Below are 27,110 nucleotides of genomic sequence, written 5' to 3' on the forward strand. Positions count from 1 at the left end.
TAACATTTCACATTTATTTTGACATGTATGGTGGACATTTCACGTTTATAAAAATATAACAAAAAATGTACAATAGTTCAAAATTGTACCTGTTGAGATACACATTTTACAGTGCCTTCAGAAAGTATTCATACCCCTTGACTTATGACACATATTGTTGTTACATCCTGAATGGATTCAATAAAACAACTCAGCCATCTACACACAATACCTCAGAATGACAAAATGAAAACGTTTATTTTTTATTTTTGCTAATTAAAGTAAGTATTCACACCTGAGTCAATACTTTGTAGAAGCACCTTTGGCAGTGATTACAGCTGTGAGTCTTTCTGGGTAAGTGTCTAAGAGCTTTCCACAGCTGGATTGTGCAACATTTGCCCATTATTGTTTTCAAAATTCTTCAAGATCTGTTAAATTGGTTCTTGATCATAGCTAGACAACCATTTTCAGGTCTGCCATAGATTTTCAAGTAGATTTAAGTCAAAACTATAACTGAACTACTCAGGAACATTCACGATCTTAGTAAGCAACTCCAGTGTGGATTTGGCCTTCAGGGTATTGTCCTACTTCAGTGTGAATTTGTCTCCCAGTGTCTGGTGGAAAGCAGACAACCAGGTTTTCCTCTAGGATTTAGCCTGTGCTTAGCTCTATTCCATTTCTTTATTATCCTGAAAAACACCCTAGTCCTTAACGATTACATGCATACTCAACATGATGCAGCCACCACTATGCTTGAAAATATGGAGAGTGGTACTCAGTAATGTATTGTATTTGCCACAAACATAACGCTTTGTATTCAGGACAAAAAGTTAATTGCTTTGCCACATTTTTTGCAGTATTACTTTAGTGCCTTGTTGCAAATAGGATGCATGTTTTGAAATGTTTTATTCTGAACAGGCATCCTTTTTTTTCACTCTTTAAATTGGATAGTATTGTGAATTAACGAGGATGTTGTTGATTCATCCTATCACAGCCATTAAACTCTGTTTTAAAGTCCCCATTGGCCTCATGTTGAAATCACTGAGCGGTTTCTTCCCTCTCTGGCAACTAAGTTAGATACAGGCGTTCTTCCTTTGTATAGACTGGGTGTATTGATACACCATACAAAGTGAAATTAATAACTTCACCATGCTCAAAGGGATATTCATTGTCTGCTTTTTTTTTTTACCTCATCTACCAATAGGTGTCCTCCTTTGCAAGGCATTGGAAAACCGCCCTGGTCTTGTGGTTGAATCTGTTTGAAATTCACTGCTTGACTGAGGGACCTCAAAGATAATTAATTGTATGTGTGGGGTACAGAGATGAGGTAGTCATACAAAAATCATATTAAGCACTTATTGCACACAGAGTAAGTCCATGCAACTTATCGTGTGACTTGACAAGCAAACTTTTACTCCTGAACATATTACCTCGACTAACCTGTATCCCCGCACATTGACTCGGTACCCCTGTATATAGCCTCGTTCTTGTTATTTTGTTACTTTTTAGAATTTTATATATCATGCCATATTTAAAGTAACAAATATTTTGTTACTTAAAAATCTGCATTGTTGGTTAAGGGCTTGTAAGTAAGCATTTCACGGTAAGGTTTACACCGGTTGTATTCGGCACATGTGACAAATACACTTTTATTTGATTATTTGAATAACAAAGGGGTTGAATACTTGACATTTTCAGCTTTTCATCAAGTTGTAAAAAATTATACAAATATAATTCCACATTATGGGGCATTGTATGTAGACCAGTGACCAAATAAAACTAATAATAATAATTTGCAGTTTAATCCATTTAAAATTCAGGCTGTAACACAAAATGTGAAAAATGTCAAGGGGTGTGAATACTTTCTTTAGGCACTAAGTATGCAACTCCAGTCAATAGGAAGGTGTGACTAGTTAGTTTCTGGTCTCTAGTTGTGACTTTTTAAAACCCACATGAGAACATCAAAAACGTTTTTAGCAAACTTTGTGCATTGGAATGTTGGATACATGAGATTAAGACTCAGTTCTGATCCTTTAAAATCACATCCTTAGTCAAGGTGGTTTAGTTCAATATGTGCTTTCACCTGTCCTATCAAATGACTGAGGAAATGGTATCCAAACAGGCTCATACAATCTCAATATAAGTTCAAAATGCAAAAATATGCATGAAAAGTAGCTAAAATATTGTAAACAAAATATTCAGTTACAGAATAAGCTATTCAAAATTCAAACTCGGTGAGAAATGTAAATTGTAATGTATTATCCTAATGATCCAAACATTACTTGGAAGATTTGTCAAGGCCATCAAAATGTCAGGGACAACATACATTAACCTCAATTGGAAAAAATATATATATGTCATGTCATATTTAAAGTAACAATCATGCACATAATAAAAATCATTATTCTTACATTGTTCTGTAGCAGAGTGCAGAAGGGTATCAAGTAGCCTTACTTATTAATTTCCAACTAGACACAAGTTCAAAACTAAACTTAAAAATAACATTATATCCATAATATGTAGACCAAACACTTAAGACTTGACTAAAACAAACATAAAAAAATGACTAGCAAAAACACAAAAATGTGTGGGTTAGTTTATCATGGCACAACATCTGTTAAGTTAATACCGAGTCCTGTAGCTGAAATGTTTTGTTTAGATTTCACAAGTACATAGCGTTTGCTCCTGCCTTTCCTCTGACATCTCAAAAGTCTTCATCGAAGTTTGTTTGGCCATAAATGCACATTTCCAGTTTTTCTCCAATTACAATTGCACTTCACTCAGGCTTGGAATGCATTCAGGGCAATACGAAGAGACTGGTCATGTCTGAAGCAGAGAGCCCTCTACCTAGGACTGTGGACCTCTGTGCCCAACACCGTTATGTCCTGGTCGAGTCATGTACATATATAGCTGTAACATCATAGCACATGTGTCTCAGCCAATCCGGCAGATGGCTCTCATCCTCTCTTACAGAAGCATTTTCAACCAGACTGCTGACAGTCTGTCACTTCTTCTGTAGGAATTTCATCCCTGAAAATAAAATGTAATTTAAAAAAAAAACTCTGACAGTAAATACCATATTTGTTTAATTGGATGTTATGAATGGAGCAATACTAACCAATTCCCTTGAGTCCCTTGAGGAACCCGCTAGATTCAGACTCCGGGTTTGAAGCCAAATATTCTGCAGCTCTAACTTCAAAAAGCCCTGTGGGAGGGGGAGAAAAGCTTAGTACATGGTCCACAAGAAAATACATTTTGGTAAGAGGTGATTACTTAGAGGAAGGAAGAATGCATTCTCAAAGTATTCCAACAACAGGGCCACTGATAGGCGACTCCCTGACCTTTGCCCCCTCCCTTGCGCAACTCTTTGTCGTGGATGAAGCCGGAGAACATCTGCGTGTCCATGAAGAGCTGCAGGAACTGGCGGGCCCCACGGGAGGGGTGGGACTTACAGAAGCTCTCCCTCTGCAGCTCCCGGGCCCCGCTGGCACCCATGTGGAGGGAGTAGTGGCCCACTAGCTCCACGAAGAAATGCACAAAGGCCTCCGACACCAGGGAGCTCAGCTCACACTGCTGGCCTGCATGGACAGATGGTAGGGAGGGGGATAGTCACTTATAAAAGTAGATGGTGTCAAAATGGAGAGGCGAGAACACTAAGAAATGTCTTTCTATACAATTACACTTTATCCAACATGGACAGGGAAACAAGAAGACATTGTTTCATCAATGTTTTGGCTACAAGGCCGTTTTTAAGGTAATAGTTGGCTGTGCAAACCTGTGCAGTCTCCGTCTTGCCGTAGTATCTGCCCTCTCTCCTCCAGGATCTGCTGCAGTGCAGCCTGAAGCTTACTGGGCAAGATACAGTCCTCATCACCAAGCTGAGAAACAAGGAGTAGTTAAGAGGTCAGGGCAACTCACATCATGCAAGAGAACCTCCCACTGGACACAAACTGGTTGAAGCAATGTTTCAACGTAATTTGTCAATGTGGCTGTGAAATCTACATTGGATTTGAAAAAAGTAATCAACGTTGTTGGTTACTGCATTTTTGGTTAAGGGCTTGTAAGTAAGCATTTCACGGTAAGGTTTACACCTGTTGTATTTGGCGCATGTGACAAATACATTGGATTTGAAAAAAAGTAATCAATGTTGTTTGTTACTGCATTGTTGGTTAAGGGCTTGTGTACGTGACCCATACAATTTGATATGCTTGTAAGATATGCTTGTAAGTAAGCATTTCACTAAGGTTTACACCTGTTGTATTCGGCGCATGTCACAAATACAATTTTATTTGAACTTAATAGGCTTGCCGTAACAAAGGGGTTAAATACTTAAGACACTTTCAGCTTTTCGTCAAGTTGTAAAAAATTCAAAACACATAATTCCACATTATGGGGAATTGAATTTGAAACTTTTCTGAAATTTTAACCACAGGATTGTGTCATCATAGTAACCAAAATTTCAATATAGGTTGAATTTGTTTCTTTAAAACAATGTCAGATCTTTAACATTATATCCACTACCTGAAAAAAATATAATATGCTGGACAGCACCTCCTACTGAACAATTGACCTATCTACAGCTACCCTTTAGTCCCCCATCCAGGGTTTTAATCTTTCCCAGCTTAAATCAAATTTTATTTGTCACATGCGCCGAATTCAAACGGGTGTAGACCTTAGTGAAATGCTTACTTACAAGCCCTTAACCAACAATGCAGTTAACGTTTTATGGCTGCAGGGGCAGTATTGAGTAGCTTGGATGAAAAGGTGCCCATTGTAAATGGGCAGCTCCTCAGTCTCAGTTGCTAATATATGCATATTATTATTAGTATTGGATAGAAAACTCTAAAGTTTCCAAAACTGTCAAAATATTGTCTGTGAGTATAACAGAACTGATATTGCAGGCAAAACCCTGAGGAAAATCAAAACAGGAAGTGGCTTCTATTTTGAAAACTCCATGTTCCATAGCCTCCCTTTGCTGGATTTAAAGGGATATGAACCAGATTCCTTTTCCTATCGCTTCCTCAAGGTGTCAGTCTTCAGACAGTTTCAGGCTTTTATTTTGAAAAATGAGCCAGACATTGGATACGTATTGCTTTTCCCTCTCCTACTGTGAAAGACATTTGCGGTTGATATATTATTGATTATATATTTTAAAAACAACCTGAGGATTGATTATAAAAAACGTTTGACATGTTTCTGTGGACATTATGGAAACTATTTGGAATTTTCGGCTGCGTTGTCGTGACCGCTCTTTCCTGTGAATTTCTGAACATAACGCGGCAAAAAACGGAGGTATTTTGGATATAAAAATAATCTTTATGGAACAAAAGGAACATTTGTTGTGTAACTGGGAGTCTTGTGAGTGAAAACATCCGAAGATCAAAGGTAAACGATTAATTTGATTGCTTTTCTGATTTTCGTGACCAAGCTACCTGATGCTAAGTGTACTTAATGTTTTATCGTGCGATCGATAAATTTACACAAACGCTTGGATTGCTTTCGCTGTAAAGCATAATTTCAAAATCTGACACGACAGGTGGATTAGCAAAAGGCTAAACTGTGTTTTCCTATATTGCACTTGTGATTTCATGAATATAAATATTTATAGTAATATTTATTTAATGTAGCGCTATGCTATTCAGCGATTGTTGATGACACTTATCCCGTTAGTGGGATTGCAGCCATAACAAGTTAAGAAAATACCTAAAAAATAAAGAGATAAGAATAACAAATCATTAAAAAGCAGCAATAAATGACAATAGCGGGGCTATATACAGGGAGTATCAGTACAGAGTCAATGTCAATGTGTGGGGGCACCAGTGTCGAGGTAATTGAGGTAATATGTACATGTAGGTAGTTAAAGTGACTATGCATAGATAATAAGAGAGTAGCAGCAGTGTTCCGGAGGGGGGCATTTGATTAGCCGTTCATGAGTTTTATGGCTTGGGGTAGAAGCTATTTATAGGATCCTCTTGGACCTAGACTTGAAACCCTAGGCCATAGCTGTGTCACTGACAATTACCATTATATTATCGTTAGAATTATTGAGATCCCCCACTCAACAAAATATGTAAAAAGCAACAATTTCAAAACATTTTACTGAGTTAATTTAAGGAAATCAGTCAATTGAAATAAATTCATTAGGCCATAATCTATGGATTTCACATGACTGGGAATACAGATATGCATCTGTTGGTGGCAGGTAGGGGCATGGATCAGAAAACCAGTCAGTATCTGGTGTGACCATTTGCCTCATGCAGCACGAGATCTCCTTCAGAGTTGATAAGGCTGTTGATTGTGGCCTGTGGAATGTTGTCCCACTCTTCTTCAATGGCTGTGCGAAGCTTCTGGATATTGGCAGGTGTTCAATGGGTGTTCATGTCTGGTGAGTATGCAGGCCATGGAAGAACTGGGACATTTGAATAGTGTACAGATCCTTGCAACATGTGGCCGTGCATTATCATGCTGAAACATGAGGTGATGGCGGCAGATGAATGGCACGACAATGGGCCTCATGATCTCTTCACGATAAAATGCAATTGTGCTAATTGTCCGTAGCTTATGCCTGCCCATACCATAACCTCACCATTTGGCAACTCTGTTCAAAGTTGACATCAGCAAACCCGTTCACCCACACGACTCCATTCAGTGTCTGCAATCTGCCTGGTATAGTTGAAACCGGGATTCATCCATGATGAGCACACTTCTCCAGTGTGCCAATGGCCATCAAAGTTGAGCATTTGCCCACTGAAGTTGGTTACGATACCGAACTGCAGTCAGATCAAGACCCTGGTGAGGACGATGACAATGCAGATGAGCTTCCCTGAGACGGTTTGTGAAGCAATTCTTTGATTGTGCAAACCCAGTTTCATCAGCTGTCACAGGTGAAGAAGCATAATGGAGGTCCAGGGCTGGCATGGATACACGTGGTGTGCAGTTGTGAGGCAAGTTGGATGTGCTGTCAAATTCTCTAAAAACAACGGAGACGGCTTATAGTAGAGAAATTAAGATTGAATTATCTGGCAACAGCTCTGATGGACATTCCTGCAGTCAGCATGCCAATTGGAACACCCCCTCAAAACTTGAGACATATGTGGCATTGTGTTGTGTGACAACTGTACATTTTAGAGTGGCCTTTTATTGTCCCCAACACAAGGGGCACCTGCTTCACGAACTTCGCTATTTAATCAGCTTCTTGATATGTCACACCTGTCAGGTGGATGGATTATCTTGGCAATGGAGAAATGCTCACTAACAGGGATATAAATACATTTGTGCACAAAATTTGAGCAAAATAAGCTTTGTGTGCATATGGAACATTTCTGGGATCTTTTATTTCAGCTCATGAAACCAATACTTTACATGTTGCGTTTATATTTTTGTTCAGTGTACTGTAGATTCACTGTTGCTATCGAAGTCATTCCAAAGGGTAGGTTTAAGAGAGCAAATGAAATGTGACCATACTTTCACTCATATCAATTACGCTATTTAAGCTTGTATAGCATTTGCAAAGTCAACAACAGCCATTGTTTCAATTCAACCCATAATTCAACTAAAACTAGATCATAGAATAGGCCTAGGGTTTCAAACTCTGGTTGATAATAAAATGTAATGATATTTAGTGATATTGAATTGTGTTTGGTTGTCAACGCAACCAAATATCAAACTTTCAAGGAGATATATCTTCTGTTTTGATCTGTGCCACTGACTTAGTTTGGCTTTAATTCCAGTTGGTCTACAAATTAATCATTTATGTTGATTCACATTTCCATCTCAACCAAAAATCTAAGTTAAAGAATAGGGCTAAATCAAATTAACATTTATTGAAGTGCATTTAAAGTTTGATTTGATTTAGTCTTATTCTTTAACTTTTACATGTATTAACTTTTAGACAAACTGGAGTTAAAACTAGTCAGTGGCACAGATGGAACTATCAAAGCAGAAGATACATCTCCAAAATGTTGACATTTGGTTGCATTGACAACCAAACAATTCAAAATCACATTTTAAATAAATAGCCTACAAACTTGTCAAGTCAAAAATAAATAGTTGGATTCAAATCTCCAACTCAACCAAAAATAAAAAGTAAAAGAATGAGATTAAATCCATAGCCACATTGAGGTTACTGTAACTATACAATTATTTTAATGTAATCATATGTTCAAGATAGCATGCATACACTACCGGTCATAAGTTTTAGAACACCTACTCATTCAAGGATTTTTCTTTATTTTTAGTATTTTCTATTTTCATTGTAGAATAATAGTGAAGACAAACTATTACATAACACATATGGAATGTGTTATAGTAGTAACCAAAAAAGTGTTAAACAAATGAAAATGTGAGTCTTCAAATAGCCACCCTTTGACAGCTTTGCACACTCTTGGCATTATTTCAACCGGCTTCACCTGGAATGCTTTTCCAACAGCCTTGAAGGAGTTCCCACATATGCTGAGCACTTCTTGGCTGATTTTCCTTCACTCTGCGGTCCGACTCATCCCAAACCATCTCAATTGGGTTGAGGTCGGGGGATTGTGGAGGCCAGGTCATCTGATGCAGCACTCCATCCCTCTCATTCTTAGTCAAATAGCCCTTACACAGCCTGGAGGTCACTGTCCTGTCGAAAAACAAATGATAGTGGGACTAAGCCCAAACCAGATGGGATGGCATATCGCTGCAGAATGCTGTGGTAGCCATGCATGTTTAGTGTGCCTTGAATTATAAATAAATAACTGACAGTGTCACCAGCAAAGCACCCCCACACCATAACACCTCCTCCTCCATGCTTCACGGTGGGAAACACACATGCAGAGATTATCTGTTCACACACACTGTTTCACAAAGACACGGCAGTTGGAACCAAAAATAGCCAATTTGGACTCCAGACCAAAGGACAAATTTCCACTAGTCGTGTTTCTTGGCCCAAGCAAGTCTCTTCTTATTATTATTGGTGTCCTTTAGTAGTGGTTTATTTGCAGCAATTTGACCATGAAGGCCTGATTCATACAGTCTTCTCTTAACAGTTGATGTTGACGTGTGTTACTTGACCTCTGGAGCATTTATTTGGGCTGCAATTTCTGACGCTGGTAACTCTAATGAACTTATCCTCTGCAGAGGTAACTCTGGGTCTTCCATTTCTGTGGCGGTTCTCATGAGAGCCAGTTTCATCTTAGCACTCCTGGTGACTACCTCATGAAGCTGGTTGAGAGATTGCCAAGAGTGTGCGAAGCTGTCAACAAGGCAAAGGGTGGCTATTTGAAGAATCTCAAATATAAAATATATTTTGATTTGTTAAACATTTTTGGTTATTACATGATTCCATATGTTCTTTCATAGTTGTGATGTCTTCACTATTATTCTACAATGTAGAAACTAGTAAAATGAAGAAACAAAACCTTGAATGAATAGGTGTTGTAAAACTTTTGACCAGTAGTGTAGGTCATCTCAGGTCTGTAGAAATCTTCACAATTGCTGTGATACTCTCTGTAGAATCTAAAACTTCACTGATCACTTGCATCAGTGTTTTCCCTATATTCATAAAACGTTGCCACCACTCCCAAAAATATATTTTGTAGAAAATAATTTTCGGGATGGTAAAATGTTTTCAATGTTGTAAACTTAAGACCAAAAAGAGATAAGGTATGTAGAGATAATGGAGCTATACATTTTTAAATAAGAATCTTTGACAACTAACAATCACCAAAATAACAACGAGACAGTGAGGGACAATCTAAATTTCCCAAAATGTCATGGCATGTGGCCCCCATTGATTTAGTTATGTTTGAGTTAGTTCCAGTTATGTTTACAGTTCGTTCCAGTCATTGGCAGCAGAGAACTGGAAGGAAAGGCAGCCAAAGTAGGAATTGGCTTTGTGGGTGACCAGTGAGATATACCTGCTGGAGCGCGTTCTACGGGTGGGTGCTGCTATGGTGACCAGTGAGCTGAGTTAAGGCGGGGCTTTACCTAGCAAAGACTTGTAGATGACCTGGAGCCAGTGGGTTTGGCGACGAGTATGGAAGCGAGGGCCAGCCAACGAGAGGGTACATTTGCAGTGGTGGGTAGTATATGGGGCTTCGGTGACAAAACGGATGGCACTGTGATGGACTGCATCCAATTTGTTTAGTAGAGTGTTGGAGGCTATTTTGTAGATGACAACGCCGAAGTCAAGGATCGGTAGGATGGTCAGTTTTACGAGGGTATGTTTGGCAGCATGAGTGGAGGATGCTTTGCTATGAAATAGGAAGTTGATTCTAGATTTAATTTTGGATTGGAGATGCTTAATGTGAGTCTGGAAGGAGAGTTTACAGTCTAGCCAGACACTGAGCTATTTGTAGTTGTCCACATATTCTAAGTCAGAACCGTCCAGAGTAGTGATGCTGGACAGGCAGCGATCGGTTGAAGAGCATGCATTTATTTTTACTTGCATTTAAGAGCAGTTGGAGGCCACGGAAGGAGAGTTGTATGGCATTGAAGCTCATCTGGAGGTTAGTTAACACAGTGTCCAAAGAAGGGCCAGAAGTATACAGAATGGTGTCGTCATAGAAACTAGCATTCAATATCAGCGGCCCAATAGGATCTCATTGAGAAACGGAAGCGAAATGCCATAGCAACTATTACTTACAGTGTATTCATTAAGTATTCAGACCCCTTGACTTTTTCCACATTTTGTTTAGTTACAGCCTTATTCTAAAATGGATTAAATTGTTTTTTTTACCCCTCATCCATCAACACACAATACCTCATAAATGACAAAGCAAAAACAGGTTTTTATTTTTTTATAAACTGAGATTCTATTTGCATAAGTATTCAGACCCTTTACTCAGTACTTTTGGCAGTGATTACAGGCTCAAGTCTTCTTGGGTATGAAGCTACAAGCTTGGCACACCTGTATTTGAGGAGTTTCTCCCATTCTTCTCTGGAGATCCTGTCAAGCGCTGTCGGTTTGTATGGGGAGCGTTGCTGCACACCTATTTTCAGGTCTCTCCAGAGATGTTAGACCGGGTTCAAGTCCGGGCTCTGGCTGAGCAACTCAAGGAAGGACATTCAGAGACTTGTTCCGAAGCCACTCCTGCATTGTCTTGGTTGTGTGCTTAGGGTTGTTGTCCTGTTGGAAGGTGAACTGTCACCCCAGTCTGAGGTCCTGAGCACTCTGGAGCAGGTTTTCATCAAGGATCTCTCTATTTTTTCCCTCGATCCTGACTAGTCTCCCAGTCCCTGCCACTGAAAAACATCCCCACTGCATGATGCTGCCACCACCATGCTTCATCCCAGGGATGGTGCCAGGTTTCCTCCAGATGTGACGCTTGGCATTCAGGCCAAATAGTTCAACCTTGGTTTCATCAGACCAGAGAATATTCTCTCACGGTCAGAGTCCTTTAGGTGCATTTTGGCAAACTCCAAGCGGGCTGTCATGTGCCTTTTACTGAGGAGTGGCTTCCATCTGGCCACTCTACCATAAAAGGCCTGATTGGTGGAGTGCTGCAGAGATGGTTGTCCATCTGGAAGGTTCTCCCATCTCCACAGAGGAACTACATCAGAGTTCCATCGGGTTCTTGGCACCTCCCTTACCAAGGCTCTTCTCCCCCGATTACTCAGTTTGGCCGTGCTGCCAGCGCTAGGAAGAGTCGTGGTGGTTCCAAACTTCCATTTATGAATGATAGAGGCCACAGGGTTCTTGCAGACCTTCAATGCTTACGAAATGTTTTGGTACCCTTCCCCAGATCTGTGCCTCCACAAAATCCTGTCTCGGCGCTCAACGAACAATTCCTTTGACTTGGTTCATCAAATTGACAGGAGTTTCATGATTTTTATTTCTGGGGATGGATAATCCCTTTAATATTCTCACTATATGAACTTGGACTACATCCAAGAGAAATTCAAGCTCTGGCATAGTGTAGTATGAAATTAAACTCCCGAGTGGCGCAGCGGTCTAAGGCACTGCATCTCAGTGCTAGAGGCATCACTACAGACCCTGGTTCGATTCCAGGCTGTATCACAACCAGCCGTGATTTGGAGTCCCATAGGGCGGCGCATAATTGGCCCAGCGTAGTCCTGGTTAGGCCGTCATTGTAAATACTAATTTGTTCTTAACTAACTTACCTCGTTAAATAAAATACAAATTTAACAATGCCACTTTAAAATACAATCCCAGGACAAGGACGGAGAGCAGACATGCACAGATAAAGTCTTCCTCATGTCCTAGTCACTTGTCATGTTTTGGAACCACACCCATCCTTCATGAGTCGCAATTAAATACAATTCAGTTCGTAGAGCATGGCACTTGCTCAGAGTTGTGGGTTCGATTCCCGCAGGGGACCAGTACAGGAAAAAGTAAAAAATAATGTATCCACTCAATAATGTAACTCGCTCTGGATTAGAGCATCTGCTAAATGACTAAAATGTAAAATGTACACACCTGTTTGACAAACTTGTCTGCGCATAAATCTACAATAAGTACCTAGAATGCAAACGGAGAGAGAACATAGAAAAGATCAATGACAACAGGAAAGCAGGTCAAAGTATTTGGCTTCAAATTAGACATCAGGGACTGTCTACCATTAACTGTTAGTAACTATTTGAAGTTTGATACTCCAGTTATTTGTTAGTCTTACTGCAATGATGTTTATAAACCTACCACTAGGTGGCACAAATACTTTTAAGTCTGATAAACCATTGTGTGCGACAGAACACTAAATAACCCTAACATTAACCCTTTATCAAGGAAATAATCACTCATGTACTTCCTCATCAATTCTGATGAAATCGAAAATGCTGTCCTTTGTAGCATGGCCATCTAGTGACTAGCCACTGGGAATCAGATGGTGAGCTTTGTCACTTACCTCCTCTATGGGCAGCTCCAGCAGCTCGGGCAAGCAGGGCACCAGCGCCCCCATGAGAAAGGGAGTGGGAGAGCAGCTGATGTCCAGCATGCTGGCGGGTAGCACAGGCACAAAGGTATGCTGCCATGTGAATGGGTAGAGCAGCGCCAGCGCAGCATGGCCACAACGAGACAGCACACTGAAGAGAGGAGAAAGGGATGAAAAGATGTGAAATTCCAGAGAAGAGGCACGTCAAACATATGGAGTCCATACAGTCTATTCAATACAATTAACTCGGACTACACTATGTACTTATGACAACTTACACACAGCACTTTCACACCGACCAACAGAAGAGCAAAGCACACAATACATTCCACCCTGAACCAGTACTCTGCAGTACCTGCCCTCCCACTGTCTCCCAAGTCAAGCTGGAGATGCCAGTGAAGCTGTGTGTACTAGAGGAAACGCATCACCTGAGTTTGTTGGCGATAAAGATGACCCTCCTCTCCAGTAGCAGAGAGGCAAACACCTGCAAGAGTCTCCCAACGCTCAGGCACTGCAGCAGGCTCTCAAAGTCCACGTGCTCCAGCCTCGAGTCCACCGGCCGGCACAGAGTCAGCACCTGACCACACACACACACACGGTTGGCTATTGCTCTTACAACAGTTGGTTGCTGGGCAGAGACATTGCACATGATTGCAGGTGTTGTTGACAAAGTGTCCGTAATAAAGAGCTAGGTAGGAACTGTTACTTCTCTTAACATCCTGTAGTAACTATTTTCGTATAGTCATAGGGTGACTTCCTCTTAGTTGTGATTGTTACCTCATTTCCTGAGCCTGGGAGGAAGCTCTTGACTGTGATGGTGCGTCCAGGGGCGGGGAAAGGAGCCTCCATGACGCTACGCATGAAGGGGGACACCAGGGCAGGACAGATCTCCCTGCGCCTCTCTACCTCCTCCAAGATCTGAAAACACACCCACCCACACACACAAAGACGCACCCAGTATAACTCCATAACTACACCCCTAAACACAAAGACAATCCTGATGACAAGTATCAACAAGGGAATACACCAGGACTACATTAAATACTAGCTGCTTTCTTCAACTTTTATTTACACTAGTCACACCTGTCCCCTCTCACCTGCACAGACTAAAACATTGGGTGGTACATAATAACACATCGTTAAATATATCAATTATCCTTCTCAAAACTCACCCTTCTGATTAGCTTGGGACATTTTTATAGGATTTAGTTTCAACCCTTTTCAATGTGCACAAGCAAGCTAAAATGCATTATATATGAAGAGTTTAATCAGACTGCCGGTTACCTTAGCAAACAGGTTGAAGCAGCCCAGTCTGCTTACAATACAGTGAACTTCAGGCAGTCTCTTCCCCTTTCCACAGGGCTAAATGGCACAAATCAACACAGAGAAGAGCGTGAAAACCAATCCTGGCATTCAGTGTCAAAGTTATTGAAAGGCTATAAAACGCTGACTTTCTGGGGGATAACAGAAACATCGCATTGTGCAATGTATTAAAAAAACACAAATCTAACATTCAACATTTGGAAAAAAATTGAAATTATTTTTAGTTAGGTTCATTGATTCAGAGGTTTTATGGCCTACGACTCAGATGGAGTATATCCCTTAGATGTTGAGTAAGCACTTTACTGCCAAGTTGTCACACGCATAGGCAGACACACACAAAACGTAATGACAACACACACACACTCACCAGGATCTTACGACAGTAACAAAACCAACGGCTGCCATCCTCTCCCGTCAAGACAAAAGAGAAAGTTTCACTAGAGACAGAAGCATAGACAATTTGACAGGGATACACATTGTAGTAGAGATAATCAGTGTTCTAAGGCAGACTCCCTGGGAAGAAAACAAAGCATGGCATATGAACTGCAATCATGTTTTTCTTTGTCTGAATCACTAGATGTTCAACCTTTCATTTAACATAACTTTCACTTAATTCTCAGATCATATTTCTTTCTAGGACAGTGATTATTACAAAAAAACTCGCTACTTTTTAAGTTTTGACCTGTTTCAATACTTATATTAAAGTGGTTGTTTCAGCACCCTTATATGAATATCCTTATTGTACACCACTGCTACATACTGTGACCACAATGTAAATGTGACAGCAGCTTACCTGGGCAGGTCTCCAGATGGCCGCCAGTCCTGAGAGTCTGGGAAGCAAAACTTGGGGATTGCCTTCAGCCGATCTTCAGCTTCACGGGAGTGACGAGAAGACTTCGCAAACTACACCGTAAAGAAAGGAGAGACTCATTTTATAGACTCATTTTATTCCCTGGCCCGCAAAACAGGAAATAGTCAAGAGAAATACAATGGTAACAAAAAACAAAGGCAACTCAAAACATTCTGGGGTTCCTTTGAGCCCATGCATGGTTTCCCCTATAAAAATGTATTGTATAAGTGTGTTCCGCCACCAAGCTCTGTTGCCCCCCATCTGAAAGAGGTTGGCTTTAATTGATTTCAATTGACAATAACCTTGTTGGGAAACTGTTGCGTGATCTCAGGGGCATAGGTGTTTCCCGGGGAACTCTTTCTGAGTGACACCACCACAAAGAGCTGGAAGAGCTGCTGTTGCTGGAGCTGGATCAGGTCCCTCTCCAGGGTGCGGTAGCCTGGCCTCCGCTTCAGCGTGGACTGGACATAGACCGAGCGTCTCGACCCTCCTAGTGGAGATAGTAAAACATTTATTTAAAAAAAATCTGATAAGTTGAATCTAACGGAACAGGATATTAATATCTTGCTTTGATTAAATGCAAATAAAATGTGAATAGAAAAGATAAAGGCACCCCCCCCCCCCCCAAAAAAAAAACTAGACAGTGCTTTCCCCTTAATTTGGGATTGAGGCTGGAGCTATACAACTTTAGTAGAAGGCTGATTGACTGATCTCAACATTCTAAAAACGTCTGCCAAACATTGATTTTGGAATGAAGGTCAATCCTATAGTAGTACCATTAGTGTTGTCCTCTGGGTCACTCTCAGTTCCACTGGTCTCCTCTGTTCAGAGCAGAAGAGAGTGCGCAAGAGAAAATGAGAGAGCGACAGAGTGCAACAGACAGAGACACACAGACAGAGATAGAAACACAGAGCGAGAGACAGAGAGTAATAAAGGGATGACAGAAAGACATTATAGGAGACAGAGTGTCTTTGTATTGTATTTGTACCAGTGACGGGATGTAACGTATCTCATGAATTGCTGGGTATTTACAGAGAACAGTTCATCTTCATCTTGTAGACAAGTTTGAGGGTAATAACAGTCATACCTCGAGCTGAACCGCCCTGTGCCTGGCTCTTCACTCTCTTTCTCCCTCGCTTGGCGTCAAAGATCACATGAATCTTATTGACATACTGCGTCAGAGAAACCACATACAAACAAACACGTACACAAAGATATACACTGAACAAAAATATAAAACGCAACATGTAAAGTGTTGGTGCCATGTTTGAGCTAATTTTAAAAATATATTTAAAAAAATTAAATGCCCCAAATTCTGCACATGCCCAAAAAGAACATTTCTCAAAAATGTTGTGCACAAATTTGTTTGCATCCCTGTTAGTGAGCATTTCTCCTTTGCCAAGATAATCCATCCACCTGACAGGTGTGGAATATCAATAAGCTGATTAAACAGCATGATCATGACACAGGTGCACCTTGTGCTGGGGACAATAAAAGACCACATCAAAATGTGCCGTTTTGAAACATCTGTCATTGTATTGTGTGACAAGTTGAGGGAGCGTGCAATTGGCATGCTGACTGCAGGAATGTCCACCAGAACTGTTGCCAGAGAGTTGAATGTTAATTTCTCTACCATAAGCTGCAGTACATCCAACCAGCCTCACAACAGCAGACCAAGTTTAACGAGCCCAGCCCAGGACCCCCTTCACTTGCAGGATCGTCTGAGAGGGGGGGGGGGTATTTCTGTCAGAAATAAAGCCCAGTTGAGGTGAAAAACTGATCCTGATTAGCTGGGCCTGGCTCCGCAGTGAGTAGGCCTGGCTGCCAAATGGGTGGGCCTACACCCTCCAAGGCCCACCCATGGCTGCACCCCTGCCCAGTCATGTGGGAAATACATAGATTAGGGCCCAATGACTGATTTTCTTATATGAACTGTAACTCAGTAAAATCTTTAATTGTTGCATTAATATTTTTGTTCAGTATATTTATCTGATACAAATAAATCACATTCATGTGACATATCATCACATTGTTGTTGACATACTTGTGATCTGGCCACAAACTTTTCTGAAAGTTAGCGAATCAATACATGTAATTCAAGCACAACTTCCTTGTTGCACTGAAAAACGTGTCCTACTGGGTACCTGTTTGGACTGAATAGGGCCATCAGTCAAGTTTCAACTTGAGCAGCGGAATGAGTGACCTGGATCCAGAGCCAAGCATACAGGAAGCTCAGATTTATCTCCAAATGGACAACAGATTGTAGGCCTAACACTAGCTTGGCTTCTATGTGTAATCTTGTAAACAGACCAATACCACTAACATTTTAGGCTGCTATTCCCACTCAAAATTACAAAATTAAATAACTAATAGTTTGCGGTAAATACACTGCTCAAAAAAATAAAGGGAACACTAAAATAACACATCCTAGATCTGATTGAATGAAATATTCTTATTAAATACTTATTTCTTTACATAGTTGAATGTGCTGACAACAAAATCACACAAATTATCAATGGAAATCAAATGTACTAACCCATGGAGGTCTTGATTTGGAGTCACACTCAAAATTAAAAGTGGAAAACCACACTACAGGCTGATCCAACTTTGATGTAATGTCCTTAAAACAAGTCAAAATGAGGCTCAGTAGTGTGTGTGGCCTCCACGTGCCTGTATGACCTCCCTACAACGCCTGGGCATGCTCCTGATGAGGTGGCGGATGGTCTCCTGAGGGATCTCCTCCCAGACCTGGACTAAAGCATCCGCCAGCTCCTGGACAGTCTGTGGTGCAACGTGGCGTTGGTGGATGGAGCGAGACATGATGTCCCAGATGTGCTCAATTGGATCCAGGTCTGGGGAACGGGCGAGCCAGTCCATAGCATCAATGCCTTCCTCTTGCAGGAACTGCTAACACACTCCAGCCACATGAGGTCTAGCATGGTCTTGCATTAGGAGGAACCCAGGGCCAACCGCACCAGCATATGGTCTCACAAGGGGTCTGAGGATCTCATCTCGGTACCTAATGGCAGTCAGGCTACCTCTGGCGAGCACATGGAGGGCTGTGTGGCCCCCCAAAGAAATGCCACCCCACACCATGACTGACCCACCGCCAAACCGGTCATGCTGGAGGATGTTGCAGGCAGCAGAACGTTCTCCACGGCGTCTCCAGACTCTGTCACATGTGCTCAGTGTGAACCTGCTTTCATCTGTGAAGAGCACAGGGCGCCAGTGGCGAATTTGCCAATCTTGGTGTTCTCTGGCAAATGCCAAACGTCCTGCACGGTGTTGGGCTGGAAGCACAACCCCCACCTTTGGACGTCGGGCCCTCATACCACCCTCATGGAGTCTGTTTCTGACCGTTTGAGCAGACACATGCACATTTGTGGCCTGCTGGAGGTCATTTTGCAGGACTCTGGCAGTGCTCCTCCTGCTCCTCCTTGCACAAAGGCCTCCTCCACGTCTCCTGATGTACTGGCCTGTCTCCTGGTAGCGCCTCCATGCTCTGGACACTACGCTGACAGACACAGCAAACCTTCTTGCCACAGCTCGCATTGATGTGCCATCCTGGATGAGCTGCACTACCTGAGCCACTTGTGTGGGTTGTAGACTCCGTCTCATGCTACCACTAGAGTGAAAGCACCGCCAGCATTCAAAAGTGACCAAAACATCAGCCAGGAAGCATAGGAACTGAGAAGTGGTCTGTGGTCACCACCTGCAGAACCACTCCTTTATTGGGGGTGTCTTGCTAATTGCCTATAATTTCCACCTGTTGTCTATTCCATTTGCACAACAGCATGTGAAATGTATTGTCAATCAGTGTTGCTTCCTAAGTGGACAGTTTCATTTCACAGAATTGTGATTGACTTGGAGTTACATTGTGTTGTTTAACTGTTCCCTTAATTTTTTTGAGCAGTGTACAATTTCCACTGTGTATAAAATACTTATGAAATGCTTGTGTGTGTTTACCTGAGGCAGTCTGTATGTTTTGTGGGTGGTTGGGGGTCGCCTGGGAAAGGCAGTTCTGTGGGGGGCTTCAGTAGGGGAGGGTGGTGTCGCTGCCAGTGTTTCCTTCCTCTCCACCCACAACGTGAGAGGCTTGGGAGGGAGCTGAGACACAGAATACAAGAGGACTGGGTAATTAAAGATTAAAGCAGTTTTGTTTTTTCATATCATACTGGGCTCAATTGAAATCTAATATCCTGTGAATCAGTTTCCATGACTACCTTTGGTGTGCAAGGGCTCTCTCTCTGTGCCATGTTCCAGGGTTGGGGACGCCTGATGGGGAGACACATAGTAGGAGCCAGCTTGACATCCTCATATGGGTTGTCTCTGGTCAAGGGTCCAGCTGGCCAGGGTCAAAGGTGAGGGAGACAGATGACATACACAGCATAATACGCTAATAGTACTTGTTTAAGTCCGAATGGTCTTAAATGGCTGCCTTTATTTCTCTCCTTTTACATCCACCACTGACCTAAAAAGGACTTGATATGTGACAATATGGAAAAAAATCTATATTCCAGCCTTTTCTTTATCAGTGGTTACGACGATGGGAAGTAAGACTAGGAAAGAATTGGTTCCTAAATGTTCCTAAGATTGTAAGATGATTCAGGCTGCCTAAGTGGAGTGTCTTTTTTCACTTTGTGTCAGTGGTGAACTCACAAATAATGTCCTCATAAATGTTGTCGTCAGAGAAGGCGTGGAACAGGCCGGAGCGCCTGGCCCCACTTCCCAGTGTACCCTGCTGCGCTGTCAACTGGACCACATCCTCAAACTCAAAGGACTTCCTGTAAAAATGGAGGGAGAGGGGGATGTGAGACAGGGGCCACTGTCGCCCTAAACACAGTCTGCATCGTGATGTTCAATGTGTTATCCTCTTACGTTCAGCCAAAGGGCCTCGGCATTGGAGGGGTTTTCACAAGTTGATAGTGAAGATGATCAAATCAAATTGTATTGGTCACATACACATATTTAGCAGATGTTATTGCAGAATGTAGTGAAATGCTTGTGTTCCTAGCTCCAACAGTGAAGTAGTATCTAACAATTCACACAAATCAAAAATGGAATTAAGAAATATATAAATATTAGGACACGCAATGTCAGACTGGGATTGAGTAAAATACAGTATATACATAAGAAATTAGTAAAACAGTATGTCAACATTATTAAAGTGACCAGTGATTCCATGTCTATATACATAGGGCAGCAGCCTCTAAGGTGCAGGGTTGAATAACCGGTTGGTAGCCGGCTAGTGATGGCAATAGACCGCAGGAGGGTGCGTCAGGGAGAGAAAAAAAAGGGTGTAAAATAGAAGCACGGAGAGATTAAAGAAAAATCAATTCAACATGTGGCTACGGGTTAAGGTCAATACGGAGAGTGTGAGCAAGAGAGAGAGCAGGAAAGAGAGTTACAAGAGTAAGCCTAATAGAAAGCAATTTGGATGGTTATGCTAAAGACGCATATAGAATTCCATTCAAGATTGGCCCAAAGATATGTATGATGTTTTGGATCTTCCTGGAATTAAATCAATAGAAAAGGTCCTTAGGGGGTAGGTTTTTGGCATACCATTGAAGTCTGTATCCAAAATGATTATTGAGAAATAACGTGTGACATTTCCCCAGGCCTTCTTTAAGACACTACAACGATAAATCAGTAGATGCTAAGTATTGGTGTCCTTTGAAACCTTACTGTGTGGAATTATATGGAATTGCCCTTATAGAGAATACAAACTGATAGAAAAATTAGGAGACTACATTAGTGGAATTCAATGTGAGAGCTGGTGTGTTTCGAAACAAACGTGACCGCCGGACAGTTGGCTGCTCTGGAAGTAGGCCATATCCAGACAATAGTCTGCAATGCTGCCAAAGACTGTGTAATCACACATGGAGGCCGACCAAATGCTAGACTGACCCTTCTCTCACTCAAACTTTGCCTCTAAAACTCTCTCATTCTACTACTTAACATAAAACAATTTACAACTAAGGACACTGTATGAGAGCACAATAGCTCAGGACAGAGAAAGACTTTCACCAAATAATTGTTAACGTGTTTGTATTACAAACAACCAGATTTTACATTGACTAAAGCCATTGAAAAAGTAAGATGCCAAAAATGTTCTGTTTTAAAATGGTAAACCAAACCTTCTCTATACTATAGGTGTCAGTATCATGAACTTACCTGTTCTTTCTGTGTCTGGAAAATCCATTGCCACGGCTAACAGGACACAGGGGTTCTGGGAAGCTAGGTGTTTGGGCTATGCCACTGCACTTGGTGTTGGATTGGTTGACAGATGGAATCCTGCTGTCCCATTGGACCCAGTTTGCTGGGGTGCTGTCCGCTCCCTGATACTGAAATGTCCGTTGTGGTTTTGGTGGAGGGCGAGTCGCTGGACCCACAACACTCTGAGGCTCTGCTGAGGTATTTGTTCCCTTCTCCCAGAACAACACATCTCCCTCCAGCCTCCGCCAAAAGCCCCTTGAGGTGTAGAAATTCCCTGGTGGCAGGCTCTCTCCATGGTCATCCACAGACAGACATAGGGGTTTGGTCCACTTAACTTCCAACACATTACCCATCTTCAGTTCACCATTGGTGGGGATGATCCTTTCTACTTGGAAGATGTTTGTAGTGTCTGTTGTAAGAGTTTGCGAAGGTGCTGTGAATGGCTTGGACACTGGTATTGTGGTTGAAGTCTTACTGAAACTGTTGTGATTCTGAGGAGCATCCGACTTTCTGCCAATGCCCTTGTGTCCGCACCGTGCTTGTAGGTTTTCCCTGAAATCCAAACCCAGGCTTCTGGCTTTAGAGAGGTTGGCTTTGCCATGAGGTCCACCTCTCAAACTGTCGCTACATACTCCGTTACCCAGGACATCCCCTGAAAGAGATCGGGATACAACTGGTGCATGCTCTTTGACCCTTTCGGTATGCCCATCACCGTTTGGTTGACAGAGGCCTTCCCACTGGGAAATCTTCTGCCTGATGTTGAGGCCTGGTCTCCCTAGGTCCTGTGTTAGAGGCTTCCCTGAGCAGGGGGCCTGCCAGGCCAGAGTAGGCCTCGATGGGTCCTGGGTTAGAGGCTCCCCAGAGGAGGGGGCCTGCCAGGCCACAGTATGCCTCCCTGGGTCCTGGGTTAGAGACTTCACTGAGGATGGGGCCTGCCAGGCCACAGTAGCCCGGCCCCGTCCCCCTCCACCTTTCCCCTGCTCTATGCCCAGAGCCAGCATGGTGAGAGGGGGCGCACTGCCAGCTCACCCTCACTGCATAGTTGGTGGAAGCATGAGGACCCTCCCGGTGTATAGACACACTGTTAAAAACAGTGAGTCTGTCCTACAACTTTAACCACAGTAGGCTATGGAAAGCAAGGAGATTCACAGGGGTCTTCTATCGTTTCCTATTTACTTTTAAACCCCTCTTCCGTTAAACAGGGTCGGTGACTGCTCTTTTCCCTCTTCTCCACATAAAGAAGGACCTGCAAAGCAAAGGACACAAAAGTTACTCATCCATCAGCACTTCAAAACAAGTCAAGACAACACTCTGAAGAGAAAGCAGTATCTATTGAGGATGACGACACTACTACAGTGCCTTCAGAAAGTATTCATACCACTTAATTTTTTCCACTTTATTGTGTTACAGCCCAAATTCAAAATGGATTTCAAAAAAATAATCTCACCCACCTACACACTATCCCATAATGACAAAGTAAAAACATGTATTTAGAAATGTGTGCAGAAAAGCTCATTTACATAAGTATTCACACCAGAGTCAAAACTCTGGAGAAGCACCTGTGGCGCTGATTTCAGATTTGGAATGTCTATTAGTTTTGCTGGATGTGGGGATTTTCTCCCATTTTTTCTTGCATATTTTCTCAAGCTCTGTTAAATTAAATGGGGAGTGGTGGCGAACAGCAAACATCAAGTCTTTCCACAGATTTAACGGGATACAAGTCTGCATCACTTCTAATCCCCCATATATTTTTTTGCAAATATATAGAGTACCGGTCAAAAATTTTAGAACACCTACTCATTCAAGGGTTCGTAAAATAATATAAATGACATCAAAACTATGAAATAACACATATGGAATCATGAAGAAACCAAAAAAAAGTCTTAAACACTAAATATATTGTATATTTGAGATTCTTCAAATAGCCACCCTTTGCCTTGATGACAGCTTTGCACACTCTTGGCATTCTCTCAACCAGCTTCACGAGGTAGTCACCTAGAGTGCATTTCAATTAACAGTTGTGCCTTCTTAAAAAGTTACATTTGTGGAATTCCGTCCTTCTTAATATGTTGGAGCCAATCAGTTGTTATGTGACAAGGTAGTGGTGGTATACAGAAGATAGCCCTATTAGTAAAATATCAAGTCCATATTATGATAAGATCAGCTCAAATAAGCAAAGAAAACGACAGTCCGTTATTACTTTAAGACATGAAGGTCAGTCAATACAGAACATTTCAAGAACTTGTAATGTTTTTTCAAGTGCAGATGCAAAAACTGTCAAGCACTATGATGAAACTGGCTCTCATGAGAACAGTCACAGGAATGGAAGACCCAGAGTTACCTCTGCAGAGGATAAGTTCATTAGCATTACCAGCGTCAGAACTTGCAGCCCAAATAAATGCTTCAGAGTTCAAGTAACAGACACATGTCAACATCAACTGTTAAGAGAAGACTGTGTGAATCAGGCCTTCATGGTTGAATTGCTTCAAATAAACCACTACTGAAGGACACCAATAATAAGAAGAGACTTGCTTGGGCCAAGAAACACGAGCAATGGACATTAGACCAGTGGAAATTTGTCATTTGGTCTGGAGTCCAAATGTGAGATTTTTGGTTCCAACTGCTGTGTCTGTGAGACGCGGTGTGGGTGAACGGATGATCTCCGCATGTGTATTTGCCACCGTAAAGCATGGAGGTGGTGGTGTTATGGTGTGGGGGTGCTTTGCTGGTGACACTGTCTGTGATTTATTTAGAATTCAAGGCACACTTAACCAGCATGGCTACCACAAAATTCTGCAACGATACACCATCCCATCTGGTTTGGGCTTAGTGGAACAATCATTTGTTTTTCAACAGGACAATGAACCCACACACCTCCAGGCTGTGTAAGGGCTTTTTGACCAAGAAGGAGAGGGATGGAGTGCTGCATCATCAGTTGACCTGGCCTCCACAATCCCCTGACCACAACCCAATTGAGATGGTTTGGGATGAGTCGGACAGCAGAGTGAAGGAAAAGCAGCCAACAAGTGATCAGCATATGTGAGAACTCCTTCAAGACTGTTGGAAAAGCATTCCATCTGAAGCTGGTTGAGAGAATGCCAAGTGTGTTTAAAGCGGTCATCAAGGCAAAGGGTGGCTATTTGAAGAATATCAAATGTAAAATATATTTTGATTTGTTTAACACTTTTGTTTACTACATGATTCCATGTGTTTGATGTCTTCTCTATTACTCTACAATTTAAAAACGCTGACAAAACCGTGAGGCCGATACGTAAAGCTTATTAAAGAGCAGTGATACTATCTAGGGCAGTTTACGGGTTCCTTCTTATTTCTCATCTTATTCAACTGTTACCATGTACCTGCTAAAAAGATAGCTCAGATCTGCGAATGCCTTTTGAATGTAGAAAGTAGTAAAATTAAAGAAAAACCCTTGAATTAGTAGGTGTTCTAAAACTTTTGACTGGACTGTCGTGTCCAAAAGTTGAGAATGACACAAATATTAATTTTCATGAAGTCTGCTGCCTCAGTTTGTATGATGCCAATTTGCATATACTCCAGAATGTTATGAAGAGTGATCAATTGCAATTAATTGCAAAGTCCCTCTTTCCCATGCAAATGAACTGAATCCCCAAAAAACATTTCCACTGCATTTAAGCCCTGCCACAAAAGGACCAGTTGACATGTCAGTGATTCTCTCTTTAACACAGGTGTGAGTGTTGACGAGGACAAGGCTGGAGATCACCCCGTCATGCTGATTGAGTTCGAATAACAGACTGGACGCTTCAAAGGGAGTGTGGTGTTTGGAATCATTGTTCTTCCTCTGTCAACCATGGTTACCTGCAAGGACACATGTGCCATCATCATTGCTTTGCACAAAAAGGGCTTCACAGGCAAGGATATTGCTGCCAGTAAGATTGCACCTAAATCAACCATTTATCAGATCCTAAAGAACTTCAAGGAGCTGTGATCATCAAGAGGCAGGTGTGAGTGCATCTGCAAGCACAGAAAGGCAAATACTTTTGGAGGATGGCCTGGTGTCAAGAAGGGCAGCAAAGAAGCCACTTCTCTCCAGGAAAAACATCAGAGACAGACTGATATTCTGCAAAAGGTACAGGGATTGGACTGCTGAGGACTGGGGTAAAGTCATTTTTCTCTGATGAACCCCCTTTCCGATTGTTTGGGGCTTCCGGAAAAAAGCTTGTCCGGAGAAGACAAGGTGAGCGCTAACATCAGTCCTGTGTCATGCCAACAGTAAAGCATCCTGAGACCATTCATGTGTGGGGTTGCTTCTCAGCCAAGGGAGTGGGCTCACTCACAATTTTGCCTAAGAACACAGCCATGAATAAAGAATGGTACCAACACATTCTCCGAGAGCAACCTAACCATCCAGGAACAGTTTGGTGACAAACAATGCCTTTTCCAGAATTATCCAGAATTATGGAGCACCTTATTATGGAGCACCTAGCCATAAGGCAAAAGTGATAACTAAGTGGCTTGGGGAACAAAACATCAATATTTTGGGTCCATGGCCAGGATACTCTCCAGACCTTAATCCCATTGAGAACTTGTTGGCAATCCTCAAGAGGCGGGTGGACAAACAAAAACCCACAAATTCTGACAAACTCCAAGCATTGATTATGCAAGAATGGGCTGCAATCAGTCAGGATGTGGCCCAGAAGTTAATTCACAGCATGCCAGGACGGATTGCAGACGTCTTGAAAAAGAAGGGTCAACACTGCAAATATTGACACTTTGCATCAAATTAATGTAATTGTCAATAAAAGCCTTTGACACTTATGAAATGCTTGTAATTATACTTCAGTATTCCATAGTAACATCTGACAAAAATATCTAAAGACACTGAAGCAGCAAACTTTGTGGAAATTAATATTTGTGTCATTCTCAAAACATTTGGCCATGATTGTATGTATGCATGTATGTAGAGCTGAAGTCAGAAGTTTACATACACTTAGGTTGGAGTCATTAACACTCGTTTTTCAACCACTCAACAAATTTCCTGTTAACTAGTTTTGGCTAGTCGGTTAGGACATCAACTTTGAGCAAGACACAGGTAATTCTTCCAGCAATTGTTTACAGACAGATTTCACTATCACAATTCCAGTGGGTCAGAGATTTACATACACAAAGTTGACTGTTCTTTAAAACAGCTTGAGAAAATTCTAGAAAATGTTGTCATGGCTTTAGAAGCTTCTGCTAGGCAAATTGACATCATTTGAGTCAATTGGAGGTGTACCTGTGGATGTACTTCAAGGCCTACCTTCAAACTCAGTGCCTTTTTGCTTGAAATACATCCACAGGTACACCACCAATTGACTCAAATTATGTCAATTAGCCTAACAGAAGCTTCTAAAGCCATGACAACATTTTCTGGAATTTTCTAAAGCCGTTTAAAGGCACAGTCAAAAGAAATCAGCCAAGACCTCAGAACAAATATTGTAGACCTTCACAAGTCTGGTTCATCCTTGGGAGCAATTTCCAAACGCCTGAAGGTACCACGTTCATCTGTACAAACAATAGCACGCAAGTATAAACACCATGGGACCACGCAGCCGTCATACCGCTCAGGAAGGAGATGCGTTCTGTCTCCGAGAGATTAACGTAATTTGGTGCGGAAAGTGCAAATCAATCCCGGAACAACAGCAAAGGACCTTGTGAAGATGCTGGAGGAAACGGGTATGAAAGTATCTAAATCAACAGTAAAAAAAATAGTCCTATATCGACATAACCTGAAAGGCCGCTCAGCAGGAAGAAGCCACTGCTCCAAAACCTCCATAACAAAGCCAGACTATGGTTTGCAACTGCACATGGGGACAAAGATCAGAAGTGTCCTCTGGTCTGATGAAACAAAAATATAA

At 41.9% G+C, this 27,110-nt stretch overlaps 1 protein-coding gene across 1 annotated transcript in view; it reads right to left on the reverse strand.

The window, feature by feature from the left end:
- Positions 1-27,110, reverse strand: part of LOC139416568 (DENN domain-containing protein 2C-like) — a 32,292-nt gene continuing 5,182 nt past the window's right edge. Inside the window, exons 2-19 of the mRNA XM_071165336.1 lie at positions 21,193-22,480; positions 19,678-19,802; positions 19,242-19,363; positions 18,985-19,125; positions 16,106-16,190; positions 15,795-15,839; positions 15,321-15,508; positions 14,962-15,071; positions 14,536-14,605; positions 14,130-14,207; positions 13,623-13,763; positions 13,274-13,422; positions 12,819-12,996; positions 12,395-12,436; positions 3,755-3,857; positions 3,321-3,557; positions 3,098-3,184; positions 1-3,009 (exon numbers count right to left, since the gene is read on the reverse strand). Of these exons, the coding sequence (XP_071021437.1) occupies positions 2,984-3,009; positions 3,098-3,184; positions 3,321-3,557; positions 3,755-3,857; positions 12,395-12,436; positions 12,819-12,996; positions 13,274-13,422; positions 13,623-13,763; positions 14,130-14,207; positions 14,536-14,605; positions 14,962-15,071; positions 15,321-15,508; positions 15,795-15,839; positions 16,106-16,190; positions 18,985-19,125; positions 19,242-19,363; positions 19,678-19,802; positions 21,193-22,235 (2,970 nt within the window). The 5' untranslated portion in view covers positions 22,236-22,480 and the 3' untranslated portion in view covers positions 1-2,983. The remainder of the gene's footprint in view (positions 3,010-3,097; positions 3,185-3,320; positions 3,558-3,754; positions 3,858-12,394; positions 12,437-12,818; positions 12,997-13,273; positions 13,423-13,622; positions 13,764-14,129; positions 14,208-14,535; positions 14,606-14,961; positions 15,072-15,320; positions 15,509-15,794; positions 15,840-16,105; positions 16,191-18,984; positions 19,126-19,241; positions 19,364-19,677; positions 19,803-21,192; positions 22,481-27,110) is intronic.

Source organism: Oncorhynchus clarkii, chromosome 9 (assembly GCF_045791955.1).
Source record: "Oncorhynchus clarkii lewisi isolate Uvic-CL-2024 chromosome 9, UVic_Ocla_1.0, whole genome shotgun sequence".
In the NCBI taxonomy this organism is placed as follows: domain Eukaryota; kingdom Metazoa; phylum Chordata; class Actinopteri; order Salmoniformes; family Salmonidae; genus Oncorhynchus; species Oncorhynchus clarkii.